Source organism: Rhagoletis pomonella, unplaced genomic scaffold (assembly GCF_013731165.1).
Source record: "Rhagoletis pomonella isolate Grant_MI unplaced genomic scaffold, Rhpom_1.0 Rhpom_scaffold_00012, whole genome shotgun sequence".
Taxonomy (NCBI): Eukaryota; Metazoa; Arthropoda; class Insecta; order Diptera; family Tephritidae; genus Rhagoletis; species Rhagoletis pomonella.
In genome coordinates, this window is record NW_023458566.1 from 22,755,635 (window position 1) to 22,770,082 (window position 14,448).

A 14,448-nucleotide genomic window follows, 5' to 3' on the forward strand; every position below is an offset into this window, starting at 1 on the left:
GAATAGTAGGCAGCCCTGGTCGCACTTCCATTTTCTATTCGGTTGGCGTGTGTGAATTGAGAAGAAATAATTTTCTGTTGGATTTTCAGGACATACCTATTAGGTAAAAAGTTGTGAGATATTTCATAAGATCGAGTTAAAAGTGTTAATCATACAAAGGAAAAAAATCGCACAACAAAAATGTGTTTAAAAGAAGAGAAGAAAGTAAACTAAGGTGGAAATTTGTGCAAAAATTTCACGCTTTATACCGGTGTGGCTGGTATTGAAGAAGAGCACAGAGCACACAGTTCTTAATATACATACACATTATTTTTAATTGAATGCGGTTTTTAGCGGGGGAAACGAAAATAAAGATAATTAAAAACTGGTAACTAGTCGTAATAAGTTTTTGTTGTATTTTTGAATGCTAAACTTTTTAAATTGCAAACATCAGAAAAGTTATAAATTGGTAATTGACTGCCATGGCTGACGGTGCCGTTTTAGACCTGTACGCTGAAGACCTGGATAAAGATTTTGCCGCGCAGAACCAGGTGAGTAAAAGAGATGGCTGATCTGAAACTTATCAGAAATTTCATACACTACATTTTAGGATGAATTTGCTGCTGAAGGTGTTGATTTATATGACGATATAGGGGGTCCGACCGAATCTTCAGCTACAGCTGGGGGGACTGTCTCTGTCAATGCTGGCGATAATGTTGCAGCAGTCGCTGGTGGTGATTCGGCCGGAAACGGTGGCGGGTCCAATGGTCTATACCATCAAGGTGGTGGTAGTTTAACGCCCAATCATATGGGGCGGCGTTATCAACTATATGTCGGTAACTTAACTTGGGTGAGTATTTTCATTAACCTTTTCGGGAAATTTTTGAGTACAAATACAAATATACATAAAAGAGATTTGCGATAAAGCCTATAGCCCAAAAAGGCTATGATGAATTTAACACAATATATGCAATTATTTTTACTACGATTACTTCTGCCACTCTTCTCTGGCAACACAAAAAGGATAATTCTACTTAGTGAGGTTTATAATCCCTGAGCGTGGCCGAAGGCATCCATCAGTCTACCGATCGGAATATATATATATGTATATATCACAGACCGTCTTCAAAAGAGGCACAACTCAAAATTTGGCATGTTTTGAAATTATGCGCTAAAAAAGAGCTTTTATTCACCATTCATTCAGCAAAAGCTACGAGTAAATTTTTGTTATAATTTGTTTAAAAAAACAAGTTTAAGTCCAGAGGTGTTAAAGAATGCAGTCATCGTGACTTTAAATCGCTGCAGTCACATTCATTGACATTTCTTAACTGCAGCCAATCAATCACATCTTTGACTGAAGTCTGCAAAGTTGAAGTCATTAGTCTTTTCTGTTATTCTTGACTAATTAGTTATTTTTGTAGTCTAAGTTGAATAATGAAACCCTAAAGGAATCTTTGCGCGCACTTCTTTATAGAATTATAATAATTTTTTGTTTAGAAAATAAACAAGTACACAAAAAGCTTAATTAAAACCCCAGTAGTATATAAAATATTTAAAAAATGCCAATGAATCACCGAAATTTCCAAAGGAATACATATGTATTATTTCGCTAGATTAGAGTAAAACGTTGTGAAGTCCACTTTTTATGAAAAGCTATATTTTGTTATATGAAGCAAGGGGTATTAAAAATGCATCGTTTCGAAAGGGATTGAGGATAATTTTTTCTCGTTTATATTCAATGAAAAAAAAAAATAAATAAAAAAATAATTGACTGAGCAACTTTGTTCTTTAAGCTAACGATATGTACATACATTAGAGTAGTCCAACTTTTGTATGGGAAAAAATGTATCGTAGAAAACGGGACACCCACCCCCATAGTTTTTTCCTTTTGATATTTGTAATATCTATACCAACTTTTAATTTTCTACTGTAACCAATACAAAGTGCTCTATGGCCTTGAAATGCCCTACAGGATCGCTGTGAAACTGGCAATAATATTGGTGATTTTTATAAAAAGCTTCTGTTGCCATGACAACTTTTGCAAAGATTCTTCCAGGAACTATGTTATCAAAATGCTGTAGTATGATTTTTCTTGATTCTTCCGATACTTTGTTCTTAGTGTCGCCAATTTAGGAAGAAGATAGGCTAAAAAAACATTTACATATACAGTATTGGACATATCTATAGCACCCCCATATCAAAGTGATGTTGTTCGCCACTTATGTTTAATTATTTATTTTTAAGAATTTTCGGTAGTAGTGCACTTAAGCGGAACCAGGTCAAAACGCGTCTTAAAGCCAATAATAATAATCCGATTTGTCGCATTGCTTCCATATAACGAATAACCACAATTTATTTGTATATGGAGCCCGTAAGCCCTGGCAGCTAGTGTTCCTTTTTTTGTGAAATAATTGTATTATTATTTTTCATTCAATAAATAAATAAATAAATATTTTTATGTATACTCAAAAAATTCGAACACTTCTGAGAAAAAAGTTTGAATTTTGGGTGAGTAAAGTTGCATGCACCAACTTGTAGTTATTGTGAAAACCTATAAATTCTCTTAACTGGAATTTTCGATTATCCGTGGTGAGCTAGATCCCGGATTGGATTAATGCAGTTATTCCAAGCTAGCCAAGATCTTTCAAATTGCGCTATTTGTCTGGATATGGGCGAATCCGAGAAATATTTAACCAAAATCGCAAAAAATTCATGCAATTCTAATTTTCTCATTTTTGCGTCAAAAAAGGCATAGTACGAAGGCATATTAAACAAGGTAGGATTTTGACATTTCTCTCTTTTGAACACCGACTATAATGTCAAATGATGAATATTTTTTAACACTTTTCAAGTTGCCATTTTCTAATTTGCATTAAAAATTTAATTGTGCTTTGAGATAGTTTTGAATTCTGTGCGAAATTAGAAGACTTGGTTGCCTGAAGCCACGGAATTTCACCACTGAGTAAGAAAATTTTCTTACAATATTATGCACACATAACCGCGTCAGGACCTAGCTAGATTTACACTGATATACATACGTACATATGTAGAAGAACTAAACGAGCAAAAACATTGGGCGAATAGAAACAAAAAAATGTTTAAAACAGTTTCATAAAACATTTATTTCATTTAATGACGTGGTTTCCTCTATGAGGTATTCTTTTCTGTATATGTATATGTGAATATAAGATGCGAATGTAGCTAAAATTCTATGAAAGTAATATTGAAGTAATCCTTAAAATTAGTATACGTATAGGCATATGAATGTATTTATGCTGATGCATTTCCATGGTGAAATTATAAGCAGGTGAAGTAATAAAAAAAGCTTTCTCGCTTTATTTTCCTGTAGCAAACACAGCACGCCCACCTAATAGGGTTAATTTGTTTGTTTACAGTTTTTTGACATTATAACCAGCTACAAGAGAGTTCGAGCTAGTTGTCACTTCCACCTTGTTAAATATGCCTTGCATTAACTCAAATTCAAATTTCCATTATTTTGTTCTCATTCAAACTTCTTCATCGAGCTCACTGGAATTTTGATCAGTAAAGTCCGGCGTAAAGGCCAGAATTAGCTGATTTAAATAAAAAGGTACAAAAAGCTATTAAAAATAAAAAGTAAAGGTGTTAAAAGCAAATAAATAAAATATACATATCTACTAGGCGTTGAGCTGAAACCCCGGAACCACACGTGAAAAAATATTTTTGAGCTTCGGTTAATCCGGAATATTTTTGTCTGTCTATGCTTAAATTTGGATGTACTATTTAAAAACCAATATAATTGTTGTACTTAGAAAAATAAATTCTTGTTTCATTATCATAAATCTCTACAGTGGACAACTGACCAAGATATAGCGAATGTTATGCGCGAAATTGGAGTAACCGATTTCCAAGAGGTAAAATTTTTTGAGAACAGATCAAATGGTCAATCGAAAGGCTTCAGCGTTATATCACTGGGATCTGAAGCAAGCTTACGTCTGGTTTTAGAACGTTTGCCGAAAAAAGAGCTTCACGGGCAAGCTCCGGTGGTAACGTATCCGACTAAACAGGCGCTAAACCAGTTTGAGAGTTTGCAGAAGACGCGCCCAGTTCCACCGTCGCAACAGAATGGACCGCCACGTGGTCCCGCACCTCCGAACATGGGTGTGGGGGGACCAATGCCGCCACATCCTGGTGGACAAGGGGTACCCCCTGGCCATCCACCACGTATGATGAATCCCAATATGGCGCCAGGCCAATACCGGCCACAGCACATACAGGGTCCACCTGTAGGACCGAATGCAGGGCCCCCACGTATGCAGGTATGTGTGCTTTGATTATATCTTATCAATTATACATACATACATATACAGTAAGCGACAAAAATATAAAAACCCCCGACGTTTTGACGATTTTATTTATTTATATTTTCCATAGCAAAATTTTCATATTTTTTTTAAATGTAATTCATTCAACAGCAAAAACCAGCAAAATCAAATTTTTTTCTAATTGGACACTCGGGGGAAAACTCAAGAAATACCAAACATTTTCATACAAATTTTTCACCTTTCAATTCATTAGAAAAAATTCTGAGTATACAAACGAAATTCTCAAAAATCAGTGATAATTTTCAGAAACTTGTACCTTATTATACTAAAATTTACTGGGCTAAAAACTGCATACTTAAATTTTTTTAAGTAATCGAATTGAAAAGTTGAAACTTTTTATGAAAATTTCTTTGTATTTCTTGAATTTTCCCGAGTTCTATATGAAAATAAAAATATTTATTTACCAGGTTTAATTTTGGTTAAATGAACTCTATTTTTATGAAAAAACATGAAAAATTTAGTATATAAATAAATAAAAATCGTCAAAACGTATGTATATATACATATACATACATACATATATATAGTATGTTTTAATACCCTTAGAATTGGTAGTCCTAAGTAGTTACCATTTGCTCACAACTGTTTGGTGTGCCTACTTTTTAATTTGAACTCTACTAAGCTAGCAACGTTTATCTGAGTAGTTCTGAATGCCAATTTAAGTGTACTCCCTATAATGTACAGATTTATCTATGACATCAAGCAAACAATTATATTTAAGTAAATGTTCGTCCCTATGCCGAATATCGTCATCCTCAGTAAAAGTGACGGTACTGCCATCGTCAGCCATTTTACTGATGCGCTGACCTGACGATCGTCGACGATGACGATATTCAGCCTAGGGCCAATTAACGAAAAGTAGCACAGTATGTTTAATAATTTTGTTAATATGTAATTAGAAAACACATGTAGTGGCAGAATAGATATAGAAGATTTCTATCCTTCTCGATTTATGTATGAAAAGTAAGGCCGAAGAAAATAACGTCGTTTAAAGTACAAAACCGCGTATCAACAAAATGCAAAACCGCGTATGTGAGCTGTGCGTAAATTATTTTCTAGAGAGTAAACACACTCATATTTTAAAATGGTTCTCTTTTTTTATAAAGCAATCGCATTTCTAGCTAGTATATTTCAGGACGAATGGATAAGGATTGAGCCAAGAGCTTGTGTGAGCAACTCCAATTTTTGGCAGCCAATGTAAGTTACGCGGTTTTGCAGAATGACTTTACGCGGTTTTGTACTTTAAACGACGATAAGCAACAAAAAATTCATTTTAAGCACTTAGATAAGCACTAAAACATTGGCTTGCAAATATGCTCGCTAAACAACAAAATTTAAGTACAGTTTAATGTTTTGTTACAACGGACAATCAAGTGTTGCTTGATATTCTCAAATCAAAGAGATTTGCTCTGGTCGTTTTAATTTCATTAATATTCGTTATTCTCCATTTGAGATACATAAATTGTTTTTAATCTATTTAATAACACCAATGCCTTATTTAGCTCGATGAATAGAAAAACTGCCCAAAAATGGTCTACAAAAATTTAGAGCCAAATTTTCTTAAGCAGTACGAAGTTCCTAAGAAATTTGCTACGCTGTACTCTTGGTGAAGAGTACAACGCACCCTTGTTTTAACAAAAATTACCATTATTAACCCTAAAAAGATAACCATGTTACAACTTACGTAAAAGATACGCTTCAGAAGCGCACGATTTTCTAGAGCGTATATATTACCCTAATTTTGCATATTTATTTAAATAATAGGTGCATTCTTTTGCAACCGAGCTCCAAAAGAACACTCGCTCAAATGACGAAATACACGCTAAACAACAACACAAACTCGGCTATTTATCCGAGTGCAGCCAGGTCGGTTAAAAATACACGACCTGAAGGGTAGTCTGGTTAAGTGAAAAAACTGCTCTATTGTGAATTGTTAATGGTTCTTTTGTCGCTCGCTTACAAAAAAATGCACCTAATATAGTAATTTTATAAGTTTGGAAGAGTTTTAAAAATTAAATGCGTTTTTATTATAAATTTGAGCATTATAAACTAGAGATGGGAGCGGGATAGCGGGACCCACGGTACTGATTTAACATTGGCCGGGATGGGCGGTATCGGGAAGATCTGTAAAAATATGGCGTGCAACCCCCGCAAATTTACAAAATCTTCCTTAAAAACGATGTTTGAAATATGCACTTTTTTTAAGCAAAACAAAATAATCGGAAGATACCAGATCTTTCATTATTATTTAAAATTAATTTGAAAGATGATGAACATTTTTGTCAACCTTCGATCGGTTTGCAAACCACGCCACACACTTTGAAATCTCAACCGATCGTTTAAATTTGCTGTCCGTTTGTAGCCTGCTTTAGAGATAGATTTCGGGACCCACGGGACCCGCGGTACAATTCTGAAAAACGTCGAAATGGGCGGCGTCGGGACTTAAAAATCGAATTTCGGGATGGGCGGGATCGGGATTAAATATTTAGCCCCGTGCCCATCTCTATTATAATCACAAATCATTAGAGCCCTCATTAAAAATTTACAAAAATATGCTCATCGGGAGGCGCCTCTGCGACGTGGGTTATCTTTGTAGGGTTAAGGAAAGAAAAAATGAGACAGCAGGTTGTAAAATATCAGATGTCAAAACTCCTTGGACACTACTATTCACACCAACGAAATAATAGCAATTTATTTCTTGACCATTTTCTTAAAAGGTCCGTACTTGGCTTTATAAATTGAAATGTGCAAAATAAGCATGATCGTTCAAATTAAGCTTGGAAACCCTGAATAAGAAAAAATAAGCAATTCCAAGCAAAAGCTTAAACTTTACGGCGCTGATGAAAAGTGTATTCATATGTTGATAATATTCCAATTATACATAAATACATGCAGGGGCATATTTTATAATGTGACAGTGACAATTCTGTCACAACAGGCATTTTCCATTTTGCAGAATCAGCCAGTTTAACTCGGCGAAAGAACTTTTTTTCACACCTTATCAATTTGAGCTATTCTCGATCATTTAAGACTTTTCCGTTAACATCTAGCAAGTAATTATTGTTAGTTTAAGACAATAATATTTTTTATCACAAGATGATGGTTTTGAAACCATCAATTTAAACCAGCAAAATAATTTTTTTTTTTAATTTCACATACAACTCGGGGAAAATTAAAGAAATACCAAAAAAAAATTTCAACTTTTCAATTCGATTTCTTAGAAAAATTTTGAGTACGCTGTTTTGTAGTCCCTTAAATTTTAGTATAATAAGGTGCAAGTTTGAAGTCTCTAAAAATTGTCGCTGATGTTTGAGAATTTAGTTTGTCAAGGGTGTTGCACTTTTTTTCCATATATCACATGAACAAAATCTATATTTATACTTGAAACCTGCGTCTTATTATACTTAAATTTAATAAGTTTTCCCGAGTACAAAACAGTACGCCAGTCATTTCTCTTCTGTGCCAACTACGCCAAGTGAAGCCAAGTCCTTCTCCACCTGGTCTTTCCAACGCAGAGGAGCTCAATATGAAATAGAAAAAATTGATTATGCTAGTTTCTACTGTTGCATGAACTATCTATATTAAAAAAAATTAAAAAAATTTGGTATGGAAAATATAAATAAAGAAACGCCATATTTTTGACGCTGACTGTATATATACCCTTGTGGTCAGCTGATTAAGTTAGGTAACATTTTGACCATTTCTGGCTATTTTTTTTTTGTCTATTTAATCTTTATAATTTTTAACATTTTACATTACATATCCATTTTAATATCCTACTAAATTTAGATGGGCTATAAAGCTGCATACCTTAAATTTTTCTTTTTTATAAAAAGTTTAAAATTTTTGGACGCATTTGTTAAAGTTTGTTGAATTTTCGTAAGAATTTTTAAGTGTTATGAAAAGTGCAAGACTTTTATAAAAATTATAAACATTAATTCAACAAAAAAAGGAAAATAACCAAAACTGGTCAAAATGCCACTTAACTCAATCAGCTGGTCACAAGTGTATATACATGTATGAATTTCAATCAAACTCGCTTTGAATTCAAATTGACCAGGAAGTAAATTGCCGAACCTGCCTGGTTGTATTTTATTTATTGTTGTATATTTCGTTCCCCTTCTGCCAATTAGTCTTTAATAAAATTTCATACCAAGCTATTTTACTAAAATTCCATATTCTTACTAATACTTATTGTAGTGTGGGTAATGCAAAAAAAAAAGAAAAACTTAAAAATCGTGTAACAAATATATCGTTTTGTTTGCTGTTATTGTTACTATTATTATCATTGTTGTTTTATTTCATGTTTTTATGGCAACATTTCAACGCGATAATCCGTCTTCTTTAATTCATAATTAAATACACAACGTAATTTTGGGAATGTTATGCATTTCCAACAACTACATAACGCAAACATCTACAAATGAACAACAATACAAAAAGGCACCGATGCATCAGGGCGGCGGGCACATGGGACCGCAGCAACCATTGCCTGGTCCACCACCTCGATACCCGCCAAACCAGGCGCAGTGGGCAGGTGCAGGACAACCACGTCCGAACGGACCACGATCTGGGCCGCCCAATGGACCTCCTCAGCGGCCCCAAATGGTAAACTTTAATACCTTATTAATAAAATTTACATATTGTTATTTCCAAACTTCATTAAACTATTCCTAGATACTCGATAACAGAAAGGTATTCAAAATGCTATACAAAATACAAATGTACATATCGCACATTTACTTGAATACTGTCGTAACTCAAAAAACCAAAAACTCGGGAAAAATAGCTTTAAAGTTTGGGATTTACATACTCCCATAGTTAAAAGAATACATATTTCTAGTTCTAGTGAGCCACTGGTAATGGGTACAACTATGAAATTTTTACGCAATATAGAAGAACAGGTAGCGGTAATTGCTCGATTTTGTATTACTTTCGATTATGACACTATTGAAGTAAACGAGCGTTTTGTACATATTGCTCATTTACTTCAATAGTGTCAACTTAAAAAAGCGAGACTCGGGAAAAACGGCTTTAAAGTTTTGAATTTACATGTACCCCCATAGTTAAAATGAATGCATATTTTGTTCTAGTGGGCTACCGGTAATCGATGCAGCTATGAAATTTTTACACAACATAGATGAAGAGGTAGCTGTGATTTCTGCATAATTAAACGGTGTTCACATGAGGCGATTTTCCAGGCAATTTTAGAGGCGAACCAAAAGTTGGCTGCCCCCAACTTCATTGGAAGCGATTAGTTGAAAGGCCGTTCACACCAAGCGGTTGTTGCTTTCAACTAAAAGTTGCCTATAAAATCGGCTCATGTAAACACCGTATTAGTTCAAAATTTGTTTTTTTTTTTGGATTGTGATACTATTGAAGTAAATGAGCGTTATATTCCATACTTGTAATGGTCTAATTCGAAAAGCATTCTTTAGAGAGCAGACGATATGAAACCTGCACTCAATAGGCTAAATTTAATTTTACATAGAAATAGTACAGTGATAGTAATACATAAAACGCAGAAGTTACTTTTATAGAAACGCATTCAGATCATTCTGATAAATTTGTTTCCGTAAACATTTAAAAAGATGGTAATTGCATTTTTGCCCTCGCACTATTATAAGCATCACTACTAATAACTTATACTACGTATATTTCAGTTCCAGGGTCCCCCAGGGGGAATGCCAATTCGTGGGCCACGTCCAGACTGGAGTAGGCCACCTATGCATGGAGGCTTTCCACCTCAAGGTCCACCTGGAGGTCCACCACAGGGACCACCGCACATGCAAGGACCCCCACGTGGTCCGCCGGGCGGCCCGCCCCAACTAGGCCCTGGCGGCCCTCCAGGTGGCCCTCACGGAGGCCCCGGTGGACCGGCACCACACGTGAATCCAGCCTTCTTTGCCCAGCCAGGTGGTCCGCCGCAACATCCTGGAGGTCCACCCATGAGTGGCCCGCCACACGGCCCACCAGGACCGCCACAACAGGGAATGGGCATGCCGCCACAACATGGCCCACCACCACATTTTGCTCAACAAGGAGCACCGCGAGGCCCATGGCCGGGACCAGCACCGGCAAAACCGCAAGGTCCATTCCCTGACCAACCAATTGGCCCACAGTTATCGGAGGTAGAATTTGAAGAAATCATGGGCAGAAATCGCACCGTTAGCAGCTCAGCTATAGCCAGGTATGGGAAGTTCACTATTTTAATTACATACACGTACATGTACATATGTATATGCATACATATAATTGAAATTCGGACGTTAGAACAGCACCTGTGGACTGTTGTTTGTTTTGTTTCGTGTGTACAATATACTTATGTATTTATACATATGTATATGTATGTAGCCTTGCTTAACTGCTACAGCATAAAATTAGTTCCAGTCTTCTATTAAGTTTTTTAATCGCTCTGTGCAGAAACAAAAATTTTAGATAAGGCATTTCTATATTAAGGTAACGATATATGACAAGGAAAGTTAAATGGGACCTTTGGATCGAAAATAAGTTTTCGAAAAAACGACTTATAATATTATTAATTTTTTATACAGAGCTCGCAAATAACTGTTGACACATTTTTCCAATGCTGTCTGCTCACTAACAAAACAGAAAAAAACGAAGCACACTTGGTCTCGTACTGAGCAGAACACTTTTTTCTCTTTGCATGTGCTATCTGTTTTGTGTTTTCGGTTGAGCAAAGCCCATGAAAAGACACATTTCATCGAGCAACTGAACAAAATCAAGAAGCGTCTGTGGTTGTTGAGATAAGGGTAGCGCTAGGCGCATGTGTGGATATACGCGTGAACGGTGGCGAAAATGTAAATAGGGAAGAGACATTTTATCGAGATTTTCAGCCTTTCATAGTAGCGAAAAAAGAATGTAATTATTTTTTCATGTACATTTTTTCTTATTTTTCTTATATAATTTAAATGTGCTTCAAATTTCCCGTGAAAAAACAGCGGTATTTGCTTGAGCCTAGTGTCGAATGTGCAGAATTGAGGGTCTGTGTCTGCCCATCTTCGCATTGTGTCCGTGAAGAACTGTTTTTTCGGACACTTTGCAAGTGTCAACATTGAACAATGAACTATAAAAAAACTAACCAAAATTAAATAACAACAAAAATAATATTTTAAATTTTGTGAAAATTTGGTGCGGCTATAATTTTTTCGACTACTGTACTACTGCATCAGCAAAAAAAGTTGCGGTTTTTCCGGCGGGATTACCAAACCTAGTATATTTTAAGACTTCTACCAAAATATTTCGGAAAAATATTAAGATTTACGTGAGGTGGTAAAAATGGATTTTTTTTTATGAATAAATATAGTTTCTTAAAGGATTTTTTGGAAAAAATCACTTCAGATGACAGTTTAAGCTTAAAAAATCTACATAAAAATATTAAAAAATTGTATGTTTTTTAAATTTTTTCAACGGTTTGTGTAAGAAAAACTTGAATAACTGCTCCAAAACTTTACCAATATAGACTGACGAGGTATCAGTGGAAAGGTATTTTCTCAACCTTTTTATTTCATTCACATCCCAATTTTTTCTATATTCAATACCCACGCATGTTAATTCAACATGGAACGACACTTGTGTTTATCTTACCTTCCTAAAAGGGTCTAAATTGGTAAGGTTTTGCCTGAGTTATCCAAGTTGTTCTTAAACCAGTCTTTGAAAAATGTGCATCAAAAATCTGATTATTTTTATTTCGTAGAAAATTTTTTAAAATTATTTTTATGTAAACTTTCTGAGGTAATTTTTTCAAAAAGTATTAAAAAAAAACTCAATTTTTGGAGGTATTTTCAAATCGGTCCAGCTCACGTAAATCTTAATATTTTTGTGTGATATTTTGGCGGAAGTCTTTAAATATAATAGATTTTATATTTCCAGTGGAAAAACAGTACCGTTTTTTTTTTGTATGGATAGTGATGCACTCTACTGCAAATAAGTTGACTATGATTACTCGCTGTCTATCATAGTAGCAAAATGCCAATAAGTGAATTTTAAAATTTTCAGGCAATAGCCTCATGCGATTATCGATTATATTTTTTGTTGTTTGCGTGAAATATTTTATTTTAATCAGTATTTTTTTTTTATTCAAAATATGTTGAAATAAAAGTGAAAATAAAAAAATATTTTGCCAGAGTTTTTTACAGTTCGCGCTGGTAGGTTTTTTTATAAAAACTCTGATGTTCTAAATTTTTTATTTTTTTCTTGACATGTTAAAATGGAGCCAAAAATGTGGTTCTCACATTTAATTACTCTGGTATTATTGGGGAACATGCCCTTAATTACTTACCTGTCTTGGACAGTTAGAATGGACCTAGTTCCCGAAAATTTACGCATTTACGCATTTTTTGCCAGGGGGTTTCTGGGGTTGCTAATTAGGAACCTGAAGTCAGTTTTTCAAAATTAAAAATGGCGAATCCAAAATGGCCACCAATTTTTTAAAAAATTACTGGATTTGTTCTAAACCCGGCACTCTGGAGTTTTTGTGGTCGCTGATTACGAATCTGAAGTCAATTTTTTTAAATACAAAGTGGCGGACTCAATATGGCGATCAAATTCTTAAAAAAATTACTAAAATTAAAACTTTGATATGTGTATATATATATATGTATATTTTTTCTCTTTTCTATAGAGCCGTTTCAGATGCGGCCGCCGGGGAGTACTCCAGTGCTATTGAAACTTTGGTAACGGCAATTTCGCTTATCAAGCAATCGAAAGTGGCACATGACGAGCGTTGTAAAATATTGATCAGCTCTTTGCAAGATACCTTGCATGGCATCGAAACAAAAAGTTACAATCGTCGTGAGCGTTCACGATCTCGGGAACGTACCCATCGTCCTAGACAACGCAGGGAACGCTCATCATCTCGTTATAGAGAACGTTCACGTGACAGAGAGCGCGAACGCGAACGCGATCGTGAAGGGGGGTAAGTTCATTTCTATTATATGAATTCTAAAAAAAAAAACTTGAACATCTTTTCGAAAAACTTTGTGTTCTAGATATAGAGAACGCTCTAGAAGCCGGGAACGTGAACGTCCCGTACCAGATCACTACAGAGATGACAGGTAGCTTCTTAGCACTTTTTTACACACTGATTTTAAGATACTCAATCATTTACATTCAATTCATTTCAACTAACATTAAACGTTATAACTATTTTGAAAAAAAAGTAGCTCTAGCCGTTCCGCACGTCCCCGGAAATCGCCTGAAGCAATCGCTGAAGCAGTCAGCGATGTACCATCTAAGCGCAGCTATTATGAGGAACGTTATCGGTCATCAGATCGCGACCGCGAGCGTGATAGAGAGCGGGAAAGGGAGCGTGATAGAGATCGAGATCGGGAAAGGGACCGTGATCGACGCGAGGAACATCGCTCACGACATTAAAAATTCAGTGCAGCAAAAGAACAACCCAATTCAGCACTTGCAACAAATTAAATCAATGTACACAAGAAGAGTAGGTCGACGGTATGCATTGCGAAGATTCAAAAGAAAATAATCCACACTTATTCAACTTTTACGACAGGCTCCATTGCAAATTCTGTTTGCGAATTTACACTTTCAATTGATTACTATTATTTTAAATAGATTTAAATGGTCTAAACAAGTAAAATATAAAATAACATAATTGCAAAGGAATCGCAAAGTGCGGTTTCATAACAGACGAATTCGAATGGAATCCAGAATTAGCTCAACCGAATCGTCTCTATAAAAATATATAAGGAATTATACATACACATAGATGTAAACTCTTAAGCCGGAAACTATCAATTTGAAATGCAACATGTAATCTTCAGCCAAGGTTTTAGCAGGAAAATAAGCAGAAATAAAGTATGGGGAAATACACAGCAGTTATATCATTACATACCCGCATTATCCAAAACTTATGTGAAAAGAGAGCGTATTGCGAACGTCGAGCAATTTCGGAGGACGCCCGATTTAAGATTTAGTAAGTGGAACTGTGGAAATACAACAGTTGGCGCCAGTAGTTATTTGCGGATTTATTCCTGCCCGAGTGCACATCAGAAGAAGAAGATTGTATATTGATATTTCCATTAATTAATAAAAATATTTTAAAATGTTAAATTCCAAACTA

The 14,448-nt window shown here is 35.1% G+C and overlaps 1 protein-coding gene across 2 annotated transcripts; it reads left to right on the forward strand.

The window, feature by feature from the left end:
- On the forward strand, window positions 1-14,448 carry LOC118748119 (cleavage and polyadenylation specificity factor subunit CG7185). 2 transcript variants are annotated; one of them, XM_036482432.1, is made up of 9 exons: window positions 1-367; window positions 434-530; window positions 590-829; window positions 3,810-4,277; window positions 8,787-8,951; window positions 10,007-10,533; window positions 12,988-13,281; window positions 13,355-13,420; window positions 13,526-14,448. In XM_036482432.1, exons 2-9 carry the CDS (start codon window positions 462-464, stop codon window positions 13,737-13,739), a joined length of 2,043 nt encoding a protein of 680 aa, XP_036338325.1. In that variant the 5' UTR covers window positions 1-367; window positions 434-461; the 3' UTR covers window positions 13,740-14,448. The 2 variants fall into 2 exon arrangements, with proteins under 2 accessions (XP_036338325.1, XP_036338326.1); XM_036482433.1 differs by having other exon boundaries at window positions 13,529-14,448.

What these genes read in the sequence shown, in the direction of transcription:
- LOC118748119 (XM_036482432.1), top strand. Translation starts at nt 462, where the DNA reads ATGGCTGACGGTGCCGTTTTAGACCTGTACGCTGAAGACCTGGATAAA. An exon ending in CAGGGCCCCCACGTATGCAG is followed by an intron (nt 4,278 to 8,786) that starts GTATGTGTGCTT and finishes CAATACAAAAAG; the next exon opens with GCACCGATGCATCAGGGCGG. An exon ending in CTCCTCAGCGGCCCCAAATG is followed by an intron (nt 8,952 to 10,006) that starts GTAAACTTTAAT and finishes CGTATATTTCAG; the next exon opens with TTCCAGGGTCCCCCAGGGGG.